Source organism: Anarhichas minor, unplaced genomic scaffold (genome assembly GCF_050575085.1).
Source record: "Anarhichas minor isolate MPS153535 unplaced genomic scaffold, ASM5057508v1 ptg000080l, whole genome shotgun sequence".
Lineage (NCBI taxonomy): Eukaryota > Metazoa > Chordata > Actinopteri > Perciformes > Anarhichadidae > Anarhichas > Anarhichas minor.
Window position 1 is genome coordinate 2,649,739 of NW_027466526.1, and position 19,941 is coordinate 2,669,679.

Sequence of the window (19,941 nt, forward strand, 5' to 3'; positions counted from 1 at the left end):
GGCTGAATAGTAAGGACCCCAAAACAGAAGAGCAGCCAAGGCATGAAGGAACTGATATAAGAGAGTTACACTGCATGTGATTTTTTCCATAACTAGGCTGGAAAGATCAAACACTATACAAAGAAACACATTTGTGTTACAGTGACACGGACATAGAGAAAGAAAACACACATGTTTACTTTAGATATCTATATGAGTACATGAACAAGGATCTCTGGAACCCTACACTTTCATTTCTGGGGATCTCCCCGATAAAAGGGTTGATGACTAACGTCGCCCATTTGTCGCCCCAATATACACATAGGTGTGTCACAAAGAATTCACAGATCATTTGGGCTCGTGAAGGAGCTCATATCAGACTGTTTTCTCCTTGAGTCTTCCTACTTCTACAGTTCAAAGGAAGACCAATTCAGACTTTAAATGCCTTGCTGTGTTAATGGGGCACCATTAACAGCTTTAAAGACCGTCTCTTCTCTCAAGACCAGACGATGCTCAGCTGCTGCTGCTGCATGCTTAGAGAGAAACGTTTACATGATAAAGACAGTGAGAGGATTAATGACGCAGGTCGCCACCCCTGAAATAAAGACAAATACACTATTTGAGTAAACTGTTTGCACAGCAAACAGTCTAAAGCTAATACACCTCCTCGGATTGCACCGATAAACTGATTGAGTTGTTTGATTATTTCAGGAAGTCATGAATATAGAGTAAGAGATCACAGATCTCGGAGTGCACATGCGGTTTCAGTGGTCTTAAATTTACTTTGACCTGGAAGTATTTCTCCCTGCTGGCCATTTTTTTTCCCCTTTGTCAACTGCATTACTTTTTTGTGTCATCATTAGCGAGTCTAGGTAAATGTATATATAGTTAAATGTAATCTCTCAAGTGTCAATTTGTATTTGATTAAAATCCAAGCACATCATACTCTGTCTATCCCTCTAACTTTCTCTTTCTTTATTTAGCAAACTACCCATTTGACACACAAACACATACGGCCATGTGCATTGATGGTAAAACCAATGAGTCAGAAGTGAGAATGTGTTGAGTGTTGCAAAGTTTCTATTGCAGTTTCTATTTCAGCATCTGTTTGTCCCAGTGGTGCAGGGGTTCGCACACTCACTAGCATTACTCATGTAAATATTTGTAATTCACCCTCCTTCAGAAATATCTGGAAGTCCTCCCTCCACTCAAACATGTCTTTTGCTTATTGTTACTTCACTTGGATGCTTCGGCTTCACCGTGCCAAATGATGTATGTGCAGTTTGACACTAGTGTGCTGTTTTGACTGTTGAAGGGAGAAATACCCTGTTCTCACCTTAAAGATTCTCTATTTGATATTCTGAACATTAATATAGCAGAAAACAATTATTTGCTATGTAAAGACATAGTGGAGTAATGTCTACCTGAGCAGAGAATGAAGTCACTCTCCCTCTGCGTGTTGTTATCCAAGCTTCTCTGTGCTTTGTTTACATAGCGGGCCGGCGTGTGCCTTTAAGTGCAATTTAATGCATGTTAGCATGCCCCACTGGCTAGTTCATGGCCGCCGCTGTGCAGTGCGCTAATATGGCGGTTACGGCTGATAGCTGCGCTGTTAGCACCGTTAGCTGCGAGCAGCCGGCTCAACTTTTGCTACGTTGAGAGCCGTTGAGAGGCTATAGATACGCTCTCAATTTTACATTTAGCAACTTTTAAATCTGAATTTAACGTAGGTATGAGGAAGAATGATATTGTGACACCACAAGTTTCGAGACAATCACGGTCTGATATGCAACTTTACAAATGTGATGTGGCAACTGGAAACCACCAGTGCACACACACTGTGAGTGGTATTTTTAGTCAAGTAGGAGACGTCTTGTGTCAGGCAGTTTAAACAATATATAGATCAATTCCTGATTTTTAAAATGGGTAATACATTTTGATTTATTTTGTGGAAGAAAAAAAATATCGGACACAATTTATTATTGAAACTAGGGCATGTTTTAAAATCCTTTGGGCAGGCTGTCTGTATCATTGCCTCACTCTTCTCTCTGTCACACTCGATGAGCAGCTTCCCCTAGCTGTGCCTGCTTTTTGACACGTCTAAAGGGCTGTTTCTGACATCTTGCCATCCTGCCGGCCACCCCTCCTGCAGTGTTCATGCCAGGCAGGAGGAAAAAGCTGGTGACCTGGCCATCGCCGCTCTGCCCTAGGCCACTTCCACCCTGCTGGGAGCAGAAGGTCTGTTGGTCTGAAGCCATGCCAGGAACTCTGCCCCGCCGCAGCTTGTGATGTCACGACAGACATGCTCGCAGACGAGAGCTCTGATTGGCTCTGAGGGTTTGTCTTTCTCACTTCCTGGGAAATGCCCTCTCAACAACATACAGACATAGAAACCTAATTAATTACCACTTTAGTTGAATGGGATCACAGCTTTCTGCCCTCCTAGCTGAACAGCTGCCTTCGCAGATCATGCAGTAAACCACAATTATGTTCTCACCTTTTGTGATGTAATAGAGGATTATGGGAGTTTTGTTTAAAAAAAACGTTTGTAATCCAAATTTTTACAACCCTCTTTTTTTACCGCCCTTGTTAATTAGTTACCAGTGCATAAATAACTGACTTAATTCTACTTGCCAGATCAAAACTAAACTTTCATGCTCAGATACACTTGAAGAATTTTGTATTTGCAGACTATAAAAATAAATAAAATGGGATACTTATTCTTATGGTCATCCATAGACCCTAGTGACCCACTTCCTTGTCTCCCCCCCGCCCCTGCTCTTACATTTATGGTTTGGTCCTGCATCCCGTTAAGACAAGCAGCAGGAGCGGACCATCACATTTGGTGCCCAGCGTGGGGGCGGTTGGTGAGCTGTCATGTTCCAGCTATCCCAGGGAGATACGCTTCTGCCTCGCCGCGAAGATTTGGTGTTTTCTCATTTGCATTTGCTAATGAGATCCTGTTTACATGATTGTATGCTGAAGGCTATCTCTATGAATATCTCTTTACAAATACAGGAGGTGGATGAAGTCCTATTTATTTAACCTTTACAAACCAATTAGTCCAATTTAAGATTAGGAATGTCCTTTTCAGGAGAGGTCTGGCCAAGAGAGCAGCATGATGGTGATGTTAGTAAGGCCTACAGTAAGTATTTGTTAGTGGTCTTCACGCTCATATAGTTTTAGTCTCAAATTTGATGCAACACAGGAACAACATTAGCATTCTGAGGCTACATGGTGAGTCAGGGAAGCAACAGTTGTAACAACTTCACAGTAATACATACTGTAAAAGCTCTTATGCTGAAATTCAACAAAGGCAAAGGACAGGTTTATGCGATTATGTGGACCCAACCTCGTCCAGTCTTTGTTGAAACCAAAAGTACGGCACTGCTTACTTGTTTTGTACTGTCTTTGCTACAAGAGCCCACTGCATTTCCCTGATGATCTGAGGCCTCCCCTGCCAGTTCATCCTGATCACAACTTCACACAAGAGACTCATCTTCCTAGAAGCGTTCCTCAGCCAAGAAACATGACTCCCAAAATCACTTATCTGAAGAGAAGTTGCAGAAGTCTCAGGCCAGGACCAATTAGGGCCCGTTTAGAGCACTTCCTCATTATCACCTAATCTGTACTGTTAAAGAGCTCCTGCCCACCAATCTGCCTGTGTCAGCATCACATTATGTTATTACGACATTGTCCCATCCTGGTCATAATCTTTACAAATATATATAATGTTGAGATTTAATGAGAATAAATTGTGTCTTAATCACTGCATTGTACCAATTATCCCATTACACTTGGTTCTAAATATAACTTTTGTTTCTCATACAGCATAGGGATTTCATAGATCTATATACTGACCCAGCAAGCAGTAACAAAGCATCACAATAATAACCCAGCAATAGCAAAATAATAAATACATTCTCCGTATTGTTTAGAAGAGTGTCCCTCTCTCCAGTGGGGTGGAAAGAATATTTTCTGCATTATGTCCTCTCTTTGAGCCGATATGCGGGACCCTGGGCATGTTTTTCTCATATGGGGAATCTGCTGACTGTTGTATCACATTGTGATTAACAATTTAACGATGGTCCCCCTCTTTCCCATTGTTATTCCACAGATCACTGAGGGTAAGAGCGAAATGCCAGCGACGGCACGCAGGCTTCATTAGATTCATTGATTGATTTATTGTTTTCCATGGTTGTAATCACTTCCCCCACGGTAATTTATAAGCTCTTTATGGTTCAGAGGTATAAGCCTGAGAGTTAATTAATCGGCTTTGTTTAGAAGTTTGGAAGCAAAAAATGCCCATCTGAATTGGTAACTGCTTGGAAGGCAATAGTCCCTGTGACTTAGAATCCCTTGTTTACTACCGCAAAAGATCAGAACTAAGCAGGTAAACAGACATAATTAGGATTTCTAGATCCTATTCACCTTGATTCATAGTTTCCTTGTTCAATTTTTTTTTTTTTGTCAAATGCAAATTTGGGATTTTGTCATGTCTCAGAAGTCTCTATAAGTATCTTTAATGCCAAAACACAATTTCGGCATTAAAAGTCATCATTCACTTAAAAAATGCAGCCGGTGCTCACCAAACAACAAATAATGCAACCCTACAGACAGACACTACCAAATCAGTGTAAGTCGTTAATTAAACTGAGATGCAGTGAAAACTTTGTGGCAATTCAAACCCCCAGAATCAGATGATACTACTTGTATGTCCTGACACATGTCGTCTCCGCTCCCCCTCACCCACAAAGCCTCTGATATTGTCTAGCCTTTGTCAGTCTTAATTGAAGTGCCGGCTTGCTTTAATTGGCTTTCCGACAATATGTGAATGGGAACTGCTGTTTATGGGTTAAGTGCATCATAATCAGAGCTTTAATCCAGTCATTAACAGAGAAACATGAGGTGTTGAGAGGAGTGGAGAGAGGTTGATAATTGAGAGGCTGCTTCCTTGCTCCCTGTGCTGTCTGTGCGCGTATGTGTTTGCTTACTTTAGGAGTGCTACGGTACGCAGGAAAAAACTGGCAGAATGATATTGAAATATGAACATTTTCCAAAAAGTTGTCAGTGTATGTAAGGAGAGAAAAATGTGCTTTTCATACGTTTCCTTATGATTATACCGTAGGTCTGCACTTGGCAGAAGAAAAAATGAATTTGAAGGATTTTAAATATGAGCGATATGCCCTCTACAGTACCTCCCAGAGAAAAATGGCCAGTGAAAACATTGCAACAAACAATTTTCTTTATTTCAGAACACACATTTGTATTCTGAAGAAAATATATACCACTACTGATAGTGATAGTAAATATAGATTGTTATTGTCTACAAAACCCAACTCCTCCACATCCACCCTATTGCTCAGCTGTCACATTCACAGTTTTTCTCACTGTTTATTTTAGCACCTATCCCCTGTGTGAGGCCTGTGTTCTTCCGTTGCCCCACTCTTGTCCCCGTCTCTCACATACGTACACACACACATACACATACACATACACACACACACAGAGCGTTGAATCAACGAGTCTATATTGAATAAACATGCTGCTTTTAGATAGGGTCCTGATTTGCATCATCCTTTGCAAGGTGTATTTTTCACCATTTTTGTGTAATTTATTATAGACATACACACACCTCCTGATCCTATAAAAGCATTGTCAATTGCTCACAAACCTTCAGTGCTACTCACCTTCTCAGAGAGGATCACCGCCAAATCAAACTGAGAAAATAGACTATTCATATTCTGATGGTGGAGTAGAATATCTGGGATTGGAAAGCATTCCAATGTAAATGTAGTATTGAATTAGCTTAAAACAAATCCTATACCTTATTTAATTCATTTTGGTTAAGCATTGAACTATTTGAACAGTTACGCAATAGCCAAGAACTATATATCAAGATTGACAAAGAAATAAAATTGTTAGATAGTTTACATTTGCAAATGTTTTGTACATTGATCTTTACTAAATAAGAAAAGAGAGAGACCAAACCTTGTGTTCACTAGTGTGAACAAGTGCACATGGATCTTTTTTGGGTTCGTGCAACACCTTGCACATTCTATGTGGGAGTGTTGTGTGTATTAGTGTATTGTTTTAAGGTGTGAAGGGCCTGATGACTAGATGAACAGCTTCACCACACACGACTCTCCCTGTGAGAGTGTGAAACAATTTACAGTGCGAGATGACACTTCCTCCCAGGTCAGCGGGTCACACATACACACACACACACACACACACACACACACACGGACACAGACACAGATCATCACTGTCGGCCCAACAGACAGCAACGTCTCTCTTTAACGCTGACCGAGAGGAAAGAGGAGGCAGCCCTCTTCTTACTTCAGTAATTCCTTTCATCAGATGAAGTAAAGAGGAGGAAAGAGAGAAGACTGAAGCCTGCATATGGTGAGAGCAATTGATAAAGATCTCTGAGCATTGCATGCAAAAATGCAAAGATTCAGACAGCTGCTGTAGCATACTGAAGCATACTGACTGTGGGACTGATGGAGTGGGGACATAATGGCCTGGACAGTGCTTTTTTTAAAAAGTCACAAATATGATTTTACTTGAGCACACACGCAAGCACACTCCCACGCACGCTGATGCACATACGCTACGTCGTTACTTCTGAGATGTTATAAAAAAAAGTCTCTTTTATCCATTAAAAATCTATCGATCTTGTGCTTTGCCTTCTCTACTTGACGTTTTTCTTTTTTCTGTCATAATGGAAAGTCTCCCCAGCCATTTCTTCAGCCTATTCTTCATTTGGAGTAATTATAGATGGAGAGGTAAAAGATGTTTTTTCCCCTTTCTTTTCTTTTCTCCTTCCTACCCATCTTTCTCTCCCCTGTGTGCATTCAGAGGCACTCTCACCACTGCATTCTTATTAGGGACATGTCTGAAAGGCTCCCGCAGCATGTGGTGTCCTCTGACCATCCGCTATGGCTGCTTTTTGTTGGCATTAACAAGCCAAGCAACCAAGGATAGCTTTTCAACAGGTACAAACTTTTCCTCTTAGATAATTAACCGCATTCAGACACTCAGCGCAATGTAGGCGATGTGGGTACAGCAGCCTAGGGAGGCTCATATTCTAGAAAAAAAAAGGACAGAGAAAGAGGAGAGAGATGGAGAAAAAAAACTTGATCAAAAGACAAGATGTTCTCTTTGGTGTTGTTTAGTGCTAGTGGGTTCTATACCAAACCCCTATTCAAATGGTCTGGCCTTCATTTCTGCTCTCCTTGTTGTCCTCATCGCTGTCCTCTTCATCTTTTCATCAAGATGGACCCTGTAATGAGGGAAAACTCTGGTCATTGTAGAATGGTCAGAGGTTTGCTGGCTTAATGAATGGGAGGAACACAAGAAGGGTGAATGCTCTCCCTCGTTTCCGTTTGCCTCGCCGCAAAAGCCCCGGGATGCCTCCTGAAGAAGGCCTCCTCCATCCACTGCCGTCTCATCTCTTGTTAAAGGGGGCATAAAGCGAAGGCAGAGGGGAAAAGTAATTTTCTTCTCCTGTCCTGTCCATTCTTTTGGTGGGTTTCTTCCACTTTTTTTTGCTGTGTACTTTCATAAAGCTTATAATTATCTTGTCGAGAGCCCCTCAAGTGAGAACGAATGAGGTCTTTGTAGCCTTCTCTCTTCAGCTCTCTCCTGTTTCTGGGAAGAAGGAAGTCGTATTAACATTTGGTCTTCCACTTTTACAGATGCAGTGAGAAAGCCAGATGTGTCTTCTCAAAAAAAAAAAGAAAAAAAAAAGAAAACCTTTCAACAACTTAATTTTACAAAGATATTTTCTAAATCCCCACTGAGCATGGCAGAATAGAACGACAGCATAACGCAGTTACTGCAGGAAGTTATCAAACTTTAATCTCATAGTTACTGTTTAATCAATACTAATTAGCAAATTGTCCAGTTGAATTGTTTAATTGTGTATTTGAGATGTGCAGTGCTGTCGTGCGAAACTAAAGACTGAGAGAAATGTGCCATTTCTGTTTTCTTACTGTATTGTTACAGCTCCAGAAAAGTACTAAAACAACCACGAGCTAACCAGGCATGACAATAGAAACATCTCTTTAACCTGGCAGCAGATATCACTGGTTTAGGGTCGATCTCTCCCCCTCTATCATCTATGCAAAACGTACCTCCGCTCACCCAAGCCTCCCTCTATGCCTCTGACCTCCATCCCCAACTCTTCCGGCTGATTACTCCTAATGTAATTTTAATTAAAAACGGTGGTGTCAAAGGGTTTAGCCTGCCTGAGAAGCGGGTGCAGCTTGTGGCACAGTGGCAGACCCCTTCACTTGCTTGAGAGGAAATGCATCCTGACATTGCTCGGGTGTTGCCAACATGACCAAAAAAAAGCAAAAGAGGCTTTCTGGCTTATTTGAATATCGAGGTATAACTTTATTCTGCCCGGAAAATATTTGTGTTATTTCTTATATTGCTGAATTTGGGTTGTACGCTTTTTACATATAGCTGTCTGGTGATTTCATTTGGCACTCACACCAGTGCAGTTAATGCTTCAAACTTGTATCAGTTGAGCTGGAGTTAATTGTTGCCGTCAAAATTTAGAAAAGAAAAATCGCAAAATCGTTCTTCTGTGACACATAATAAGTCTGGTTAAAGAGCTGAGCTTTATTAAAAAACAGGAAGGCAACGGGATTGATTATTGGAAGACTTGCCTTTACCATCATTCAACGAACTCCATCACAGATCACCATGGCTATTTCATCAGAATACTTACTACCTTGTGTCAAATAAATCGGTACCAAAAGCCATGCAAGAGGGCAAGGTGAAGCCACCAAGCTGTGACTCATTCTAACATCAAGTTGCACTTAGTTGACATTGGCAATAATTACCATTGCCAAATTTCACAGGGGTGACCTGCGGAAGGTGCCCCACAGCAGGACTCAACAGCAGAGGTCTGCCTGTAGGTTTGTAATCCCCTCACCCGAGTTGTTGGATTATCTGCTCTCCATCGACCCTGAAGAGGCTCCCCCGTTGCTCGGGCTTAAACACTCTCTAAAATCTCATCTCTACACCCCATCTGCCGGCCGCACGACGTCTTGGAAGTCACAGATACGGAGGAGTGGGGTCTGAGGCAGCACAGCAGAGGAATACATCCAAACACACCTCCTTCACGCTGTGGCTGTGTGGAGCGGAGAGGAGCCTATAGTAAAACAGTCTGTTGTAGGTATTATGCTACTCAAAATTACTTTTTAAGTTTTAGGTATTAAATGTTTCAATGCGAGGTGAAAGTAGTGTCCTTGTTGCAACAGAGGCTTTATCATCCCTTCTGCAACACAGTTTCCTCCACTTTCAACAGTGCTTTTAGTGGATTCTACATTTAGATAAAGAATATATATACATCTTTTAACAATAACTGTTGTTCTGGAGACTCACTAGTGCAAGAGGTGTCAGTGTCAATGATCCTTCAACTTTCTCTGATAGGGGCCTTGTTTTGTGGCTGTCAGTGGACAGTTGGAGGAGCTGGTTGTTGGCCCTGAGCAGTGAGGCATGTAGTAAGAGGGTTTAACTTTGCTAACGTCCTTCTGCCAGGTTCACGGGGGCCCTGCTGCTTGGGTAATATTGGATCAGTGTTGGGAGCCCACGCCCCTGCCATATAAGCCAGCATGCTACCTGGAGTAGTGAGCAATTTCACCCATGGAGCCAACTGGGCTTGATACTTGCTCTCTTCCTAAGACACAGAATTGATTCCTTTCCCTTCTTGTTCAATATTATACAGACTTGGATATTGTTTTAAAGGCACATTATGCTCGATGTTTACTCTCCCTATGACAAAAAAAAAAATGAACATAACATGTGTGGGAGTCTAATAGGTTTGCTGAGCTGGAAATCAACAAATACTGTTAAGATTTCTATCCTTAAAGGTGGAACTTCTGGTTTGTACTGTTGTACAAAACAACAATATGCAATTGCTCCACTAGTTGCTTGTCTTGCATAGTAAGTCAGAAAGTGAATTAGTAAAACCACCCGATAGCTGCTTGACTATTGCATTTTGGCTCTCTTATTCTTTATCTTTTGTTTGATAACCTCATTATAAAACCCAAAGAGGGTTCACACTTACACTGAATAAGCATCTGGTGTTTCTGTATATTTATACTGTGGCCAAACAAGAATATAAGGAAGGAGAAAAGTGTGTTTTCTTTGAGTAACGGGTGAGCATTATAGCATTTCAGTAGGCAGGCAACACTGTCAGAGAAAAAGACTCAGTTAGACTGCATGCTACGGTATTGTGATCCCAATACAGAAAACCTGCAATGATTCAGTTATTTTCTCTTATGAAGAATATGAATGGTTTGAACTTAACACACACTCTGCGTGAAAGGTGGTGAATCATAACCCTTTAGGTAATTGCTTGGTTTTCCGCTTTTATAATTATGAATTTGCATTTTCCACATTCATTTGCATTTATGATGAATTGGGGAAAAATACTTAAAATTTTGTCTTCAGCTGAGTGGATTTTTTCTTTTTGGAAGGGACATAATACTTGCAGGATGAAACGTAAAATAATGCTCATGTTTTGTCAGGTAGTCAAGAGATGAAATATAGTTTTTTTCTCAGATTTGGTTCAGTGTGTGCAATCATTCACATGTGCTCCACTTGGCCCTGTTGAGGAAACTTGGCTAGTGCTACACTTTGGAAAGATCTGCTGATATTAAAATCTGCAGATGCCCACCTGGTGTCAGGAGGGATGGAAACAGAAGAGTGTGCAGTCTGGGAGGTGTTTGATAGGGCTTGGAGATGTTTGTGTCCATCTGCTGTAACCGTCTATGTCTGGGGTAGAAAAGAAACATGCAGTTCATACAGGTGATGGCTTGTGGTCTCTGTTTGTTAAAGGGGGGTCTCTTTTTTGCTTTTGGAAATCATTGTTTTTTTTTTCTCTTTCTTTCTGGCTTTTGATTTGTAGATGAAAAGAATGTGCTCCTCCACAGAGGTAAAGTAGCAGCTTTAGCTTTGTAAGGTCAGAGAGCCGTTAGAACTTCAAGTCGACAGGCAAGACATTCACACTATCCCCTCTGCTGGTGGTGTGTGTGTGGGTGAGTGTAAGTGCTGAAGGCGCACTGGGTGTATATGTGGTTTGGATGTGGAGGTGGGTAGTTTTCGCTTATTTCTTCGTACAGTCAAACGTGTGAATCTTGTCTTTTGCTTCAAGGTGTGTGTGAATGTCTGTGAGTGTGTACCTGTCGCTTTGACTGAACAGGTGGGGCCTCCTTGCATGGGATCTAGACAGTCAGTTCCGCCCCACAACTGACTGTGGTCAGGCTTACTGCTCAACATGCAGTCTGTGGTGCAGGCTCAGAAACATTGTGGTTGGATGTCGATATACTTTCAGCGGAGTACTCGTTCACCTTTCTTATGGCTTCGTTTCCCTCAAGCCAGTTAGTTCAAATACCAGATATTTTTGATTATGTATTCTTTTGCATGTGAAAGAACAAATAAAGAAGAGTTAATAACATATTATTATTATTATTATTATTACATGTTTAACCACATAGTGCGTGGAAAGTGTTTCTGATATTATAGGTCTCTTATTAATGTAAACGGAAAGCATCAGAAACTCCTTTCCACAAAATTGACTCCGTGAGTAACACTGGGATTTGTAGTTTCCTGCGCAGCCTTAACTACGTCAGCGGAAGTATTTTGAGCGGACGCGAGGTCACATTGGTCCAGTTTTGTAATGTTTTGAGAAACACAATGGAGGCAGCCAACACAGGTATCAAACATTTCTGCTCGATTAAGTGCATAACGTTAGCTAGCGTTAAGTATCCAAGTCACGTAACTCTTTATTCAGCTTTAACGTTATTCAATGTTATGTGGACTCGTGTTTAGCTAACGTAAGCTAGCATACATACACTGAAGTGGCTATCTCTACGTAGTGGGAAATGATTGTTCGTGTTTCCATGAGCTTAACGTTTTATGTTCACAGCCTTCCTTAATGGTGTAAACGTAGCTTTGCACGCTGTTCGGTTGCCTGTATTGTGTCTATGGGGGCAAACGTTTACCCATAACGAGCATATAAGAGGCAGGCACGAGGACTAACGCTGGTGCTAACCATGGTCCTGATCGTTTACCTGTGTATCTGTCTTTATGTGTGCCCTGCTTTTTCAGACGAGATCCAACTGAGGCACGTGGAGAAAGATGTCCTTATCCCCAAAATGATGAGGGAGAAAGCCAAGGAGCGCTGTGTTGAGAAAGTTGAAGGTGTGTGTGTGTGTGTGTGTGTGTGTGTGTGTGTGTGTGTGTGTTCATCTACGTGCGACAGATAGAGCACAATCTTCCTTCCCAACTTCACAGTCACATACAAACAATGCGTTTAGGTAAGCAGGACCACAGCCATACTTATATTGTCAATAAGTATGAGGTTTTATGCAGAAAGAGAGCAGATTTAATAAATAATAATGAATTAGTATCAAGATATGTAGCGATTATTAATAATTTAATTATGAATCATAAACTCATAAATTAGTATGAAAAAATGATGTTACTCATAAACCACCATTAGTTTAACTAATATAATTTAACATAAGATTCCATTTTTGATGCCACCCAATTTTGGAAAAATAGGATAAACTTTAACTATTTATTTTTATCAACTAAACCCTAACCTCAGGGTTGCTACGGATTTCTTCTCAAGGTGCACAGGGACCGATTATTTCATATACACATAAATCAAATGATCAAGTTCTTTATAAATGGAATATTTATTAGACTAACCACATAACTAAACATAAAATGAATGAATAAACAAAACGAATAGAATGAATGAAGAATATGATGAAGAGCACAATGAATACAGATGAACCACAACTAAATGAAAAGGATTGCATGTGACCAGGTAGAGTCAGTGACTCCTATCATTGAGTGATTAATTAAATCCGTCTTTTCACGTTGATACCTTAAATTTGGCGCTAAACTTTTATGCACCGTTCCAGCAGTTGAGTTTGTGAAGCACCTTTTATATTAGTTCTAATTTCTTTGGCCGAAGAACATCAAACTCGTTTACATTTGGAAATGGTATTGTTTCACCTGACGGCTCTGATGGGAGGTAAAGCTGCATGCTGTTCCTCTGAGGGCCTCCGCATCATGTTGGATGATCGTAGTCGGTTGAATCGCATCGTTCCGTCTCTCGCTCGGTGGCATTTGGTTCGGCTTCCTCTGAGACCTTCGGAATGTGGTCGTCTTCTTCTTTGAGGTTCGGCTTGAACTGTTCTTCCTCATCTCCATCTCTCTCAGCAGGATGCTGAGTCATCTTATTGCCTTTGTAGCTGCGGGGGGTCATTATGGCATCTTTGCCAGTTTCAAATTGTCTTTCATTTTATGGCGTGAAAGGTAAACCACTCCCACCCTATCAACTGTCTTGATTATTTAATCTAACCTTATTTTACCAAATTAATATTATTATTCAATTATTATATAATAATAATAATATTATATTATTATAATAATAATAATAATAATATTATATTATTATAATAATAATATTATATTATTATAATAATAATATAATATTATTATAATAATATAATAATAATAATAATATTATATTATTATAATAATAATATTATATTATTATAATAATAATATTATATTATTATAATAATATAATATAATATTAAATTATTATAATAATAATATTATATTATTATAATAATAATAATATATTATTATAATAAAAATAATAATATTAAATTATTATAATAATAATAATATTATTATAATAATAATAATATATTATTATAATAAAAATAATAATATTAAATTATTATAATAATAATAATATTATTATAATAATAATATTATTATATTATTATTATAATAATAATATAATATTATATTATTATTATAATAATATTATTATTATCTAACCACGTGGTGCCCTGTGGGTCGGCAGAGCAGTTTCTCATAGAACTTTATTAGTTGAGATTTTGTCATTGTTTCGTTATCTTTCCATTGGATGTCCGCTCCATTGGTGTTGTGTGCAGACTGGCTCACTAGAACGGCTTACTGGAGCACTGTATGGACCTGAGGCCATTGAAGTGAGCCGTCGTTATCAAAATCCATCAATCTGTACCGAACAATGATGGTCTCGGTCACACCAGTGACATCACAGTTGTGTTCACAAATATATTTGATTTTCAATAAGGGCGAGTCTGCATTCATTTGTGGATCTGTAATAAAAATAGAGAAAACTAAATGTTCTTTCAACTACATCATCAGTAAAAATCAAGTAATCCATTTTATTATGTGGTCATAATGAAGTCGTATTGAGTAATGTCTTCATAAAAACTCACCAGTATAAGCTTCCTGAAGGTAGGATGTATAGTCAGGCTGTTCTATTGCACTGCATGAGGTGTTTAATAGACCGTCAGCTGAGTGTATCTGTTATTACAAATGCAATAGAAAAGCCCTGCAAACTGAGAGTCCTGATGCTAATCAAGACTACAAAAATGGGTCAAAAATACACTTCCATCGCTACTTGTTAATGTAAGGTTATGAATTTGTACGGCCAAAGCTTTAATATACTCGGTATGAGAGTGGGTTTAGTATGCAGTCACTGAAGTATGAAAAGATAACTCATTTAGTCCCCCATTGTGATCATTTTAGGTTATTGTTTGAACTAATAATATTCAGCTCTCATTACACTTAAGCGTCACAATAGGATACTGCCACCCTCCAGTTTTTGTTTTGTATCAAAGTCTGCATTTAACCTCCAGAGGAATGAAAAGCTTTCGGAAAGCTGTAAAACAAAGAAACGCCTAGACATCCAAACCGTGTGTTTAGAAAACCCCAAAGTATTAGATAATATGAACAAACGCTTCATTAATGCTTCGTTATATTTATGGTTTAACTTCTCCCTGAGGCCGGAGTCCACAATATTTGTTACTTATAATATATTCTGTTCACCACACGTACCATCTGAGTATGTGTGACTCCTCAACCATATTTAATACATAGGAAATGTATTACAGAAAATGTGACTCCGGGATGTATGTCGTGTTATTTTCAATCGCAACCATAAAAACCCCACTCTCACAAGTTACTCTTTTATAAAATGTCTCTGAATTGACAAACAGGCCGATTGGCACCAGTCGCCCCTTAAGCTGCAGCTTTGCTCCCGTCTGCCCCGTCTGCTGCAGCAGCAACACATCAGCCAGATGATGACTCGGTTATGTGGTTTTGTCATATCTGACGGGCTTGCATGAGCCAGTGTTTACTGCTCACGCGGGCAGACACGGTGCACATGCAGCCGAAGGTGACGAGACGCACAGTGGCCGTGTGGGTAGTGGAAACCCCCCCCCACATCACATTTCTAGCTTCTCATCCCACTCATTTTCACACCTCCGTGTCCGCCCTCTACCATTTCATTCGGTATGTTTGTGTCTGCACTGGGCTCCCACATGTGTTGCTGATTGAGGTTTTTACAAAAAAACAAACATTACTGAATCCAGTAGTATGTTTTCCTGTGTGATATCTGTCTCTGCACACGGGGCCTCTAAACGTCTCACAGTTGTGTGTCGTCGGCTTTGTTGTTGAACACGACAAGTACTACTGACTGTTTTCTGTAGTTTTAATTTAGCTGGCGTTTTTTTTCCGTTTGCTTTGCTTTTTCGTTTCGTTTCAATGCTCTCACTTGTCTTTCAGAATGTTAACCATTTAAAGTAAACAACCCAAATATTCAATGAGCAACCTCCTGCCTACTGGTATGTTTTTGCTTCCATTTGCAGAAAGCTACTTGGTTGTAAATTTCATCCAAAATACAGAAGAAGAAAAAAGTCTCAGTTGAAATAGTCATTTTCCCAATTACATACTTAATGTGCTGATCTGACTGTTTCAGTTCTGTTACTGATATCCAATACCAGTGTTTAATTAACACGCTGTGTGCCTCACTGAGTGGAAGTGACTGGGTTCATCCTTTAATGTGTAAGGCAACATCAGCCTTGACTTAAATGTTGCTTTGCTAACTTTGTACAACTAAATGTAACAAATGAATACATTATTATCAAAGTAATACATTGTGCAGCAACTTCGGCTTGAGATATGTAGATGGTAGTAGTAGATATGTGACCATTATAATGTGTAATCAGAAGTAAACATAGAATACAACTGAATAGATCGGCACAGATCAGATATCCCATATTAGGTAGGGATCTTCATTTTTTTTTAAAATATAAAAATATATATTTTTTAATCTTTATTTTTTAGCCAATATGCAACTCATTAAATACCTGCCTCTCATAGCCAATACCAATTATTTCATAATTTGTAATTCTGAAAAACAGTTCATACCTGTTTATTATGCACACCTGAGGTGGATGATTTAATATTCCATAGCTCAGAAAACGTTTACGGCTGCTTAGTCTGCAGATAAAATACAATGACGAGGCATATTATCACTGTCGATACTGTTGGCAGACGGCTATGCAACTTTAATGCATGAGTGTGAGGTCGGTAACCCTCATCGAAATACATTAAATTAACTTAATCAACAGACAAAATAACAGGAACGGTGCCACTCTGCCAAATTGTGAGCCTGGCAAAGTTCTTGCCAGGCATATTTAAAACGTCACAGATCGCAAAATACCTCCACTTATAGATGCTCTACTTTCTAACCGCTGTGGTCCTGTCAGAGGTAGCGACTAATGTGCCTGTTTGGAGATTGATGCATCCTGTGAGTGTCTGAACTGTGTGTGAATCAGAGGGTATTTCACTGTTTCTGACCGCGAGCCCGCAATCAATTTGGCTTTGATTTATCATCTATAATTTCATTATCAGAGTAATAAATTATTATATCAATTTCTCTTTATCGGACGGTATTTTATCAGGTTGGTATTTATCGCGCATCACTATCTGATATCCGTATCAAATCGGTGCGTCCCTCACTTTCAGTTACGACACATTATTATAATAATAAAAAAATAAAAATCTTCATCTCCTTATAATTTCTGTCCTGTTTTTCTCTGTTTACTTGGTGTTGATTTTTAATGCATATCTTGAAAATCAATACAAATTTCATCACAAAAAAAAGTTACTACACATTATCAATTCATTCTTCAGGAATGCACAAATCTTGCTACAAACCTGACATTTTCCTTCCGTTTTAACTAATTATGTGTTCGAGGTTCACACCTTTTTTCTCTTCCTCTAAAGGTCCACGTCTCCCTAAACGCTCCAGCCCCGAGCTTCTGCTTTCTACTAACTGCCAAACTACACTTCTGTATCTTTAAAAATGGCAAACAAAGCAGCCCAAAGTGAAGGTGCCATCACACCTTCCTTTAGAAGGGCCTTTTCTGACTCGTCTCATAGATTCTCCTTTGGTGTAGCTGCGATCCGAAAGGCAACCCTCCGCAGCCTCTATTAGTGCCATGGGACGGGGACGAGGCGTCTGCTGATTAGATTAGTCGCACTGTTCTGCTTCTCTAAATTGGTTTTGCTGTTGCTTTTTTTTTTTTTTTTTTTTTCACATCTGCATCCTGATGAAAGTGACTGTGTGATAACCATACTGATGCCACATAAAGGTATTTATGATGTCAGATGTTTGAAAAAGGGGGACATGGCAGGCCAGTGTTTTTAATTAAATCCCTGAGAAATAGCTCGTTAACAAGGTGAAGAGTCTTCAACGCCACTAGCCAGTGCACAGTGTCACTGATGCTGCCTCCTGGACGGGTTTTTTCATTTATGTTCCAGATGTGTAGCGTTTTTTGCATTACATGGCGGCCTGTAAAGGGGGACAGTGACACCCCCTCATTGCCGACCAGGATCTGGCCGCTCCTCTGGCAGAATGACAGATGACACCTGAGGGGGCATGAACCTGTTATGAAGTGTCGCAACAGCACAACAGTGGGAGAGCTGTGGTTTAGAGCGTGCTCGTCCCTTTGTCCTCATCTGGTGAGATAACCAGTGAGGCAGTAACTGGTCCACAGGAGGCATGTGTTCCTGTGGCCTCCATGTTCCCCTGCGTTGCACATGGAGGCCAGAGTCATAGAACATCTGCCACAGGTGAGTTTATGCCTGTGGATCTGTCCAGCAGCAGGTGAGGGTGGAACAGCCCATTGAGAATAAAGACCATAAAGTCACAGGCAGGATGGCCAACACCAACAGCACAGAATGTGCTTACCTCCCTTGGACCTGCATGCAAAATACAGAACTGAAGGGCCAAGAAGCTGAATGTAGGCTACCGCATGGTATTTATAGCCGGGATGCAGATGTAGCCGACACGTTACGGGATGTTGACCCATGCGCATATATATATATATATATACACGTGTATGTATGTATGTATGTATATATATATATATATCACCGATGCAACCACTCTGTGGCCTGTACAGCTAAGTTCAGCCTTTGTGTGAACAAGGAAATGTGGGTTTCAGTTTGATAAGAGGGTTTGCAACATGGCCTCAGACCAGGTTCCTCCTTTTGGTGGAGTGCTAAGATGAGGCCCATCTTTGGTTTTGCTTGTGGCTACTTATTTTCTGTTCTGCGCTTGCACTCGAGGATGTAATAGTGTAAGGTGAAAGGTATGATGTCAAAATAGTAATACATTTATGTTTGAGGCTGTTGTACGCGCTGAACCTGTTCCTCTTTTTTCTGCTAATTTCGCCCTTCTCCAACACCTTCGTTCTCCACCTCCCTCCAGCCTTCAACCACTGCTGTAAGGACAGTGGTTTCCTCATGGTGTTCAAGTGCCGAGAGCAGAATTCAGCGCTGAAGGAATGCCTGACGACACAGTGAGTATTTTTACAATTTTCTCTGCAACACGCAGCGCTCGCACAGTAAGGTGTGTTATCGCACCACGTGTTATCCGACCAACATCTTTTACACGGGCTTACCCACCGCCACTGACGGTCTCGGCACTCTCAAACCATATTATCACCATCAAAGTGAGTGACATAAGGCTACATTTATTTCTGTACAATAAACGCCGTACCCTCCTTTTTCTACCAGCTACAGGGACCCTGTGTTCTTCGAGCAGTGTAAGCAGGAGTACATCCAAGAGAAATTGGAGTTTTTGAGGACGGGGGTCGCACCAAAGAACAGGAAACAAAAACTACCAACCAGCATGTAATGTAACAACCCAAAGTTCCTCCTTTTGAAGATGCGGAGTGTGGCGCTCTGGTCGGAACCAGCACCAAGTCCTTCACACCCAGGATACATGGTCCTCTGGCAGGGTTGATTACGCTTAAAGGCACACGTCTGTGCATTTTATTTAAATCTGTGGAGTGAAACTAGTTTGCTGTGCAAGAGTGGTATAATATCACAATAAGCAGTTTTTTTTGGTTCTGTATATTTGTTGTTCTCCATCACATGGCCAGAATAATCTTCCTCACTTTATTGAATCAGCAGCATTTCTATCATATTTGCCACTGTGCTTATAGACTGATGGATTATACAGAAATATCTGATCATACAGTCACTTCCTGTACCTAAACCTGGTAGATTTCATTAGAGTGCACAGCTTTCGCTTTAGAGGTGTACAGTCATAAATGATATCTTAATATCTGCTGAACACTTAGTGTGTTAATGTCTTGGGTCCAATGCCGGCACACGTTGTAATGAAGAGTCTGGGTTGTTGCCCGACAGTTTGGTAAATCATCTGCAGGAAAAAGTGCAAGGACTAAAGACGCTTGTACAGTGTATGTAAGAGACCTCTGACACCTCAGTGACCATGTGTGCTCATGTGACATATGCAATGAAATGTGACATTGTTAATAAAAATATTCATTGGCAATAATGTGTATATCAGTGTGGTAATTAAGACAAAACATGAAATGTTCATGAACGCAATTAGTTGGAGATAAAACCTTAAACGTCCCATCGTTTTACTCGAGTACATGTCGAACATGGTTGCCAAGTATTTCATAGAAGTTTGGCCGTCGAGTAAAAAGTATGATCGTGAGAGACTAATGGCGAATCCTTGTCGTACATAATATAAAGTGT

General features: G+C 40.2%; 1 protein-coding gene across 1 annotated transcript; it reads left to right on the plus strand.

The window, feature by feature from the left end:
- The first annotated feature begins 11,625 nt into the window (after positions 1 to 11,625).
- On the plus strand, positions 11,626 to 19,735 carry cmc1 (C-x(9)-C motif containing 1). Its single transcript, XM_076081485.1, has 4 exons — positions 11,626 to 11,716; positions 12,112 to 12,204; positions 18,641 to 18,731; positions 18,949 to 19,735. Exons 1-4 carry the CDS (start codon positions 11,698 to 11,700, stop codon positions 19,067 to 19,069), a joined length of 324 nt encoding a protein of 107 aa, XP_075937600.1. The 5' UTR covers positions 11,626 to 11,697; the 3' UTR covers positions 19,070 to 19,735.
- The last annotated feature ends 206 nt before the right edge of the window (positions 19,736 to 19,941 follow it).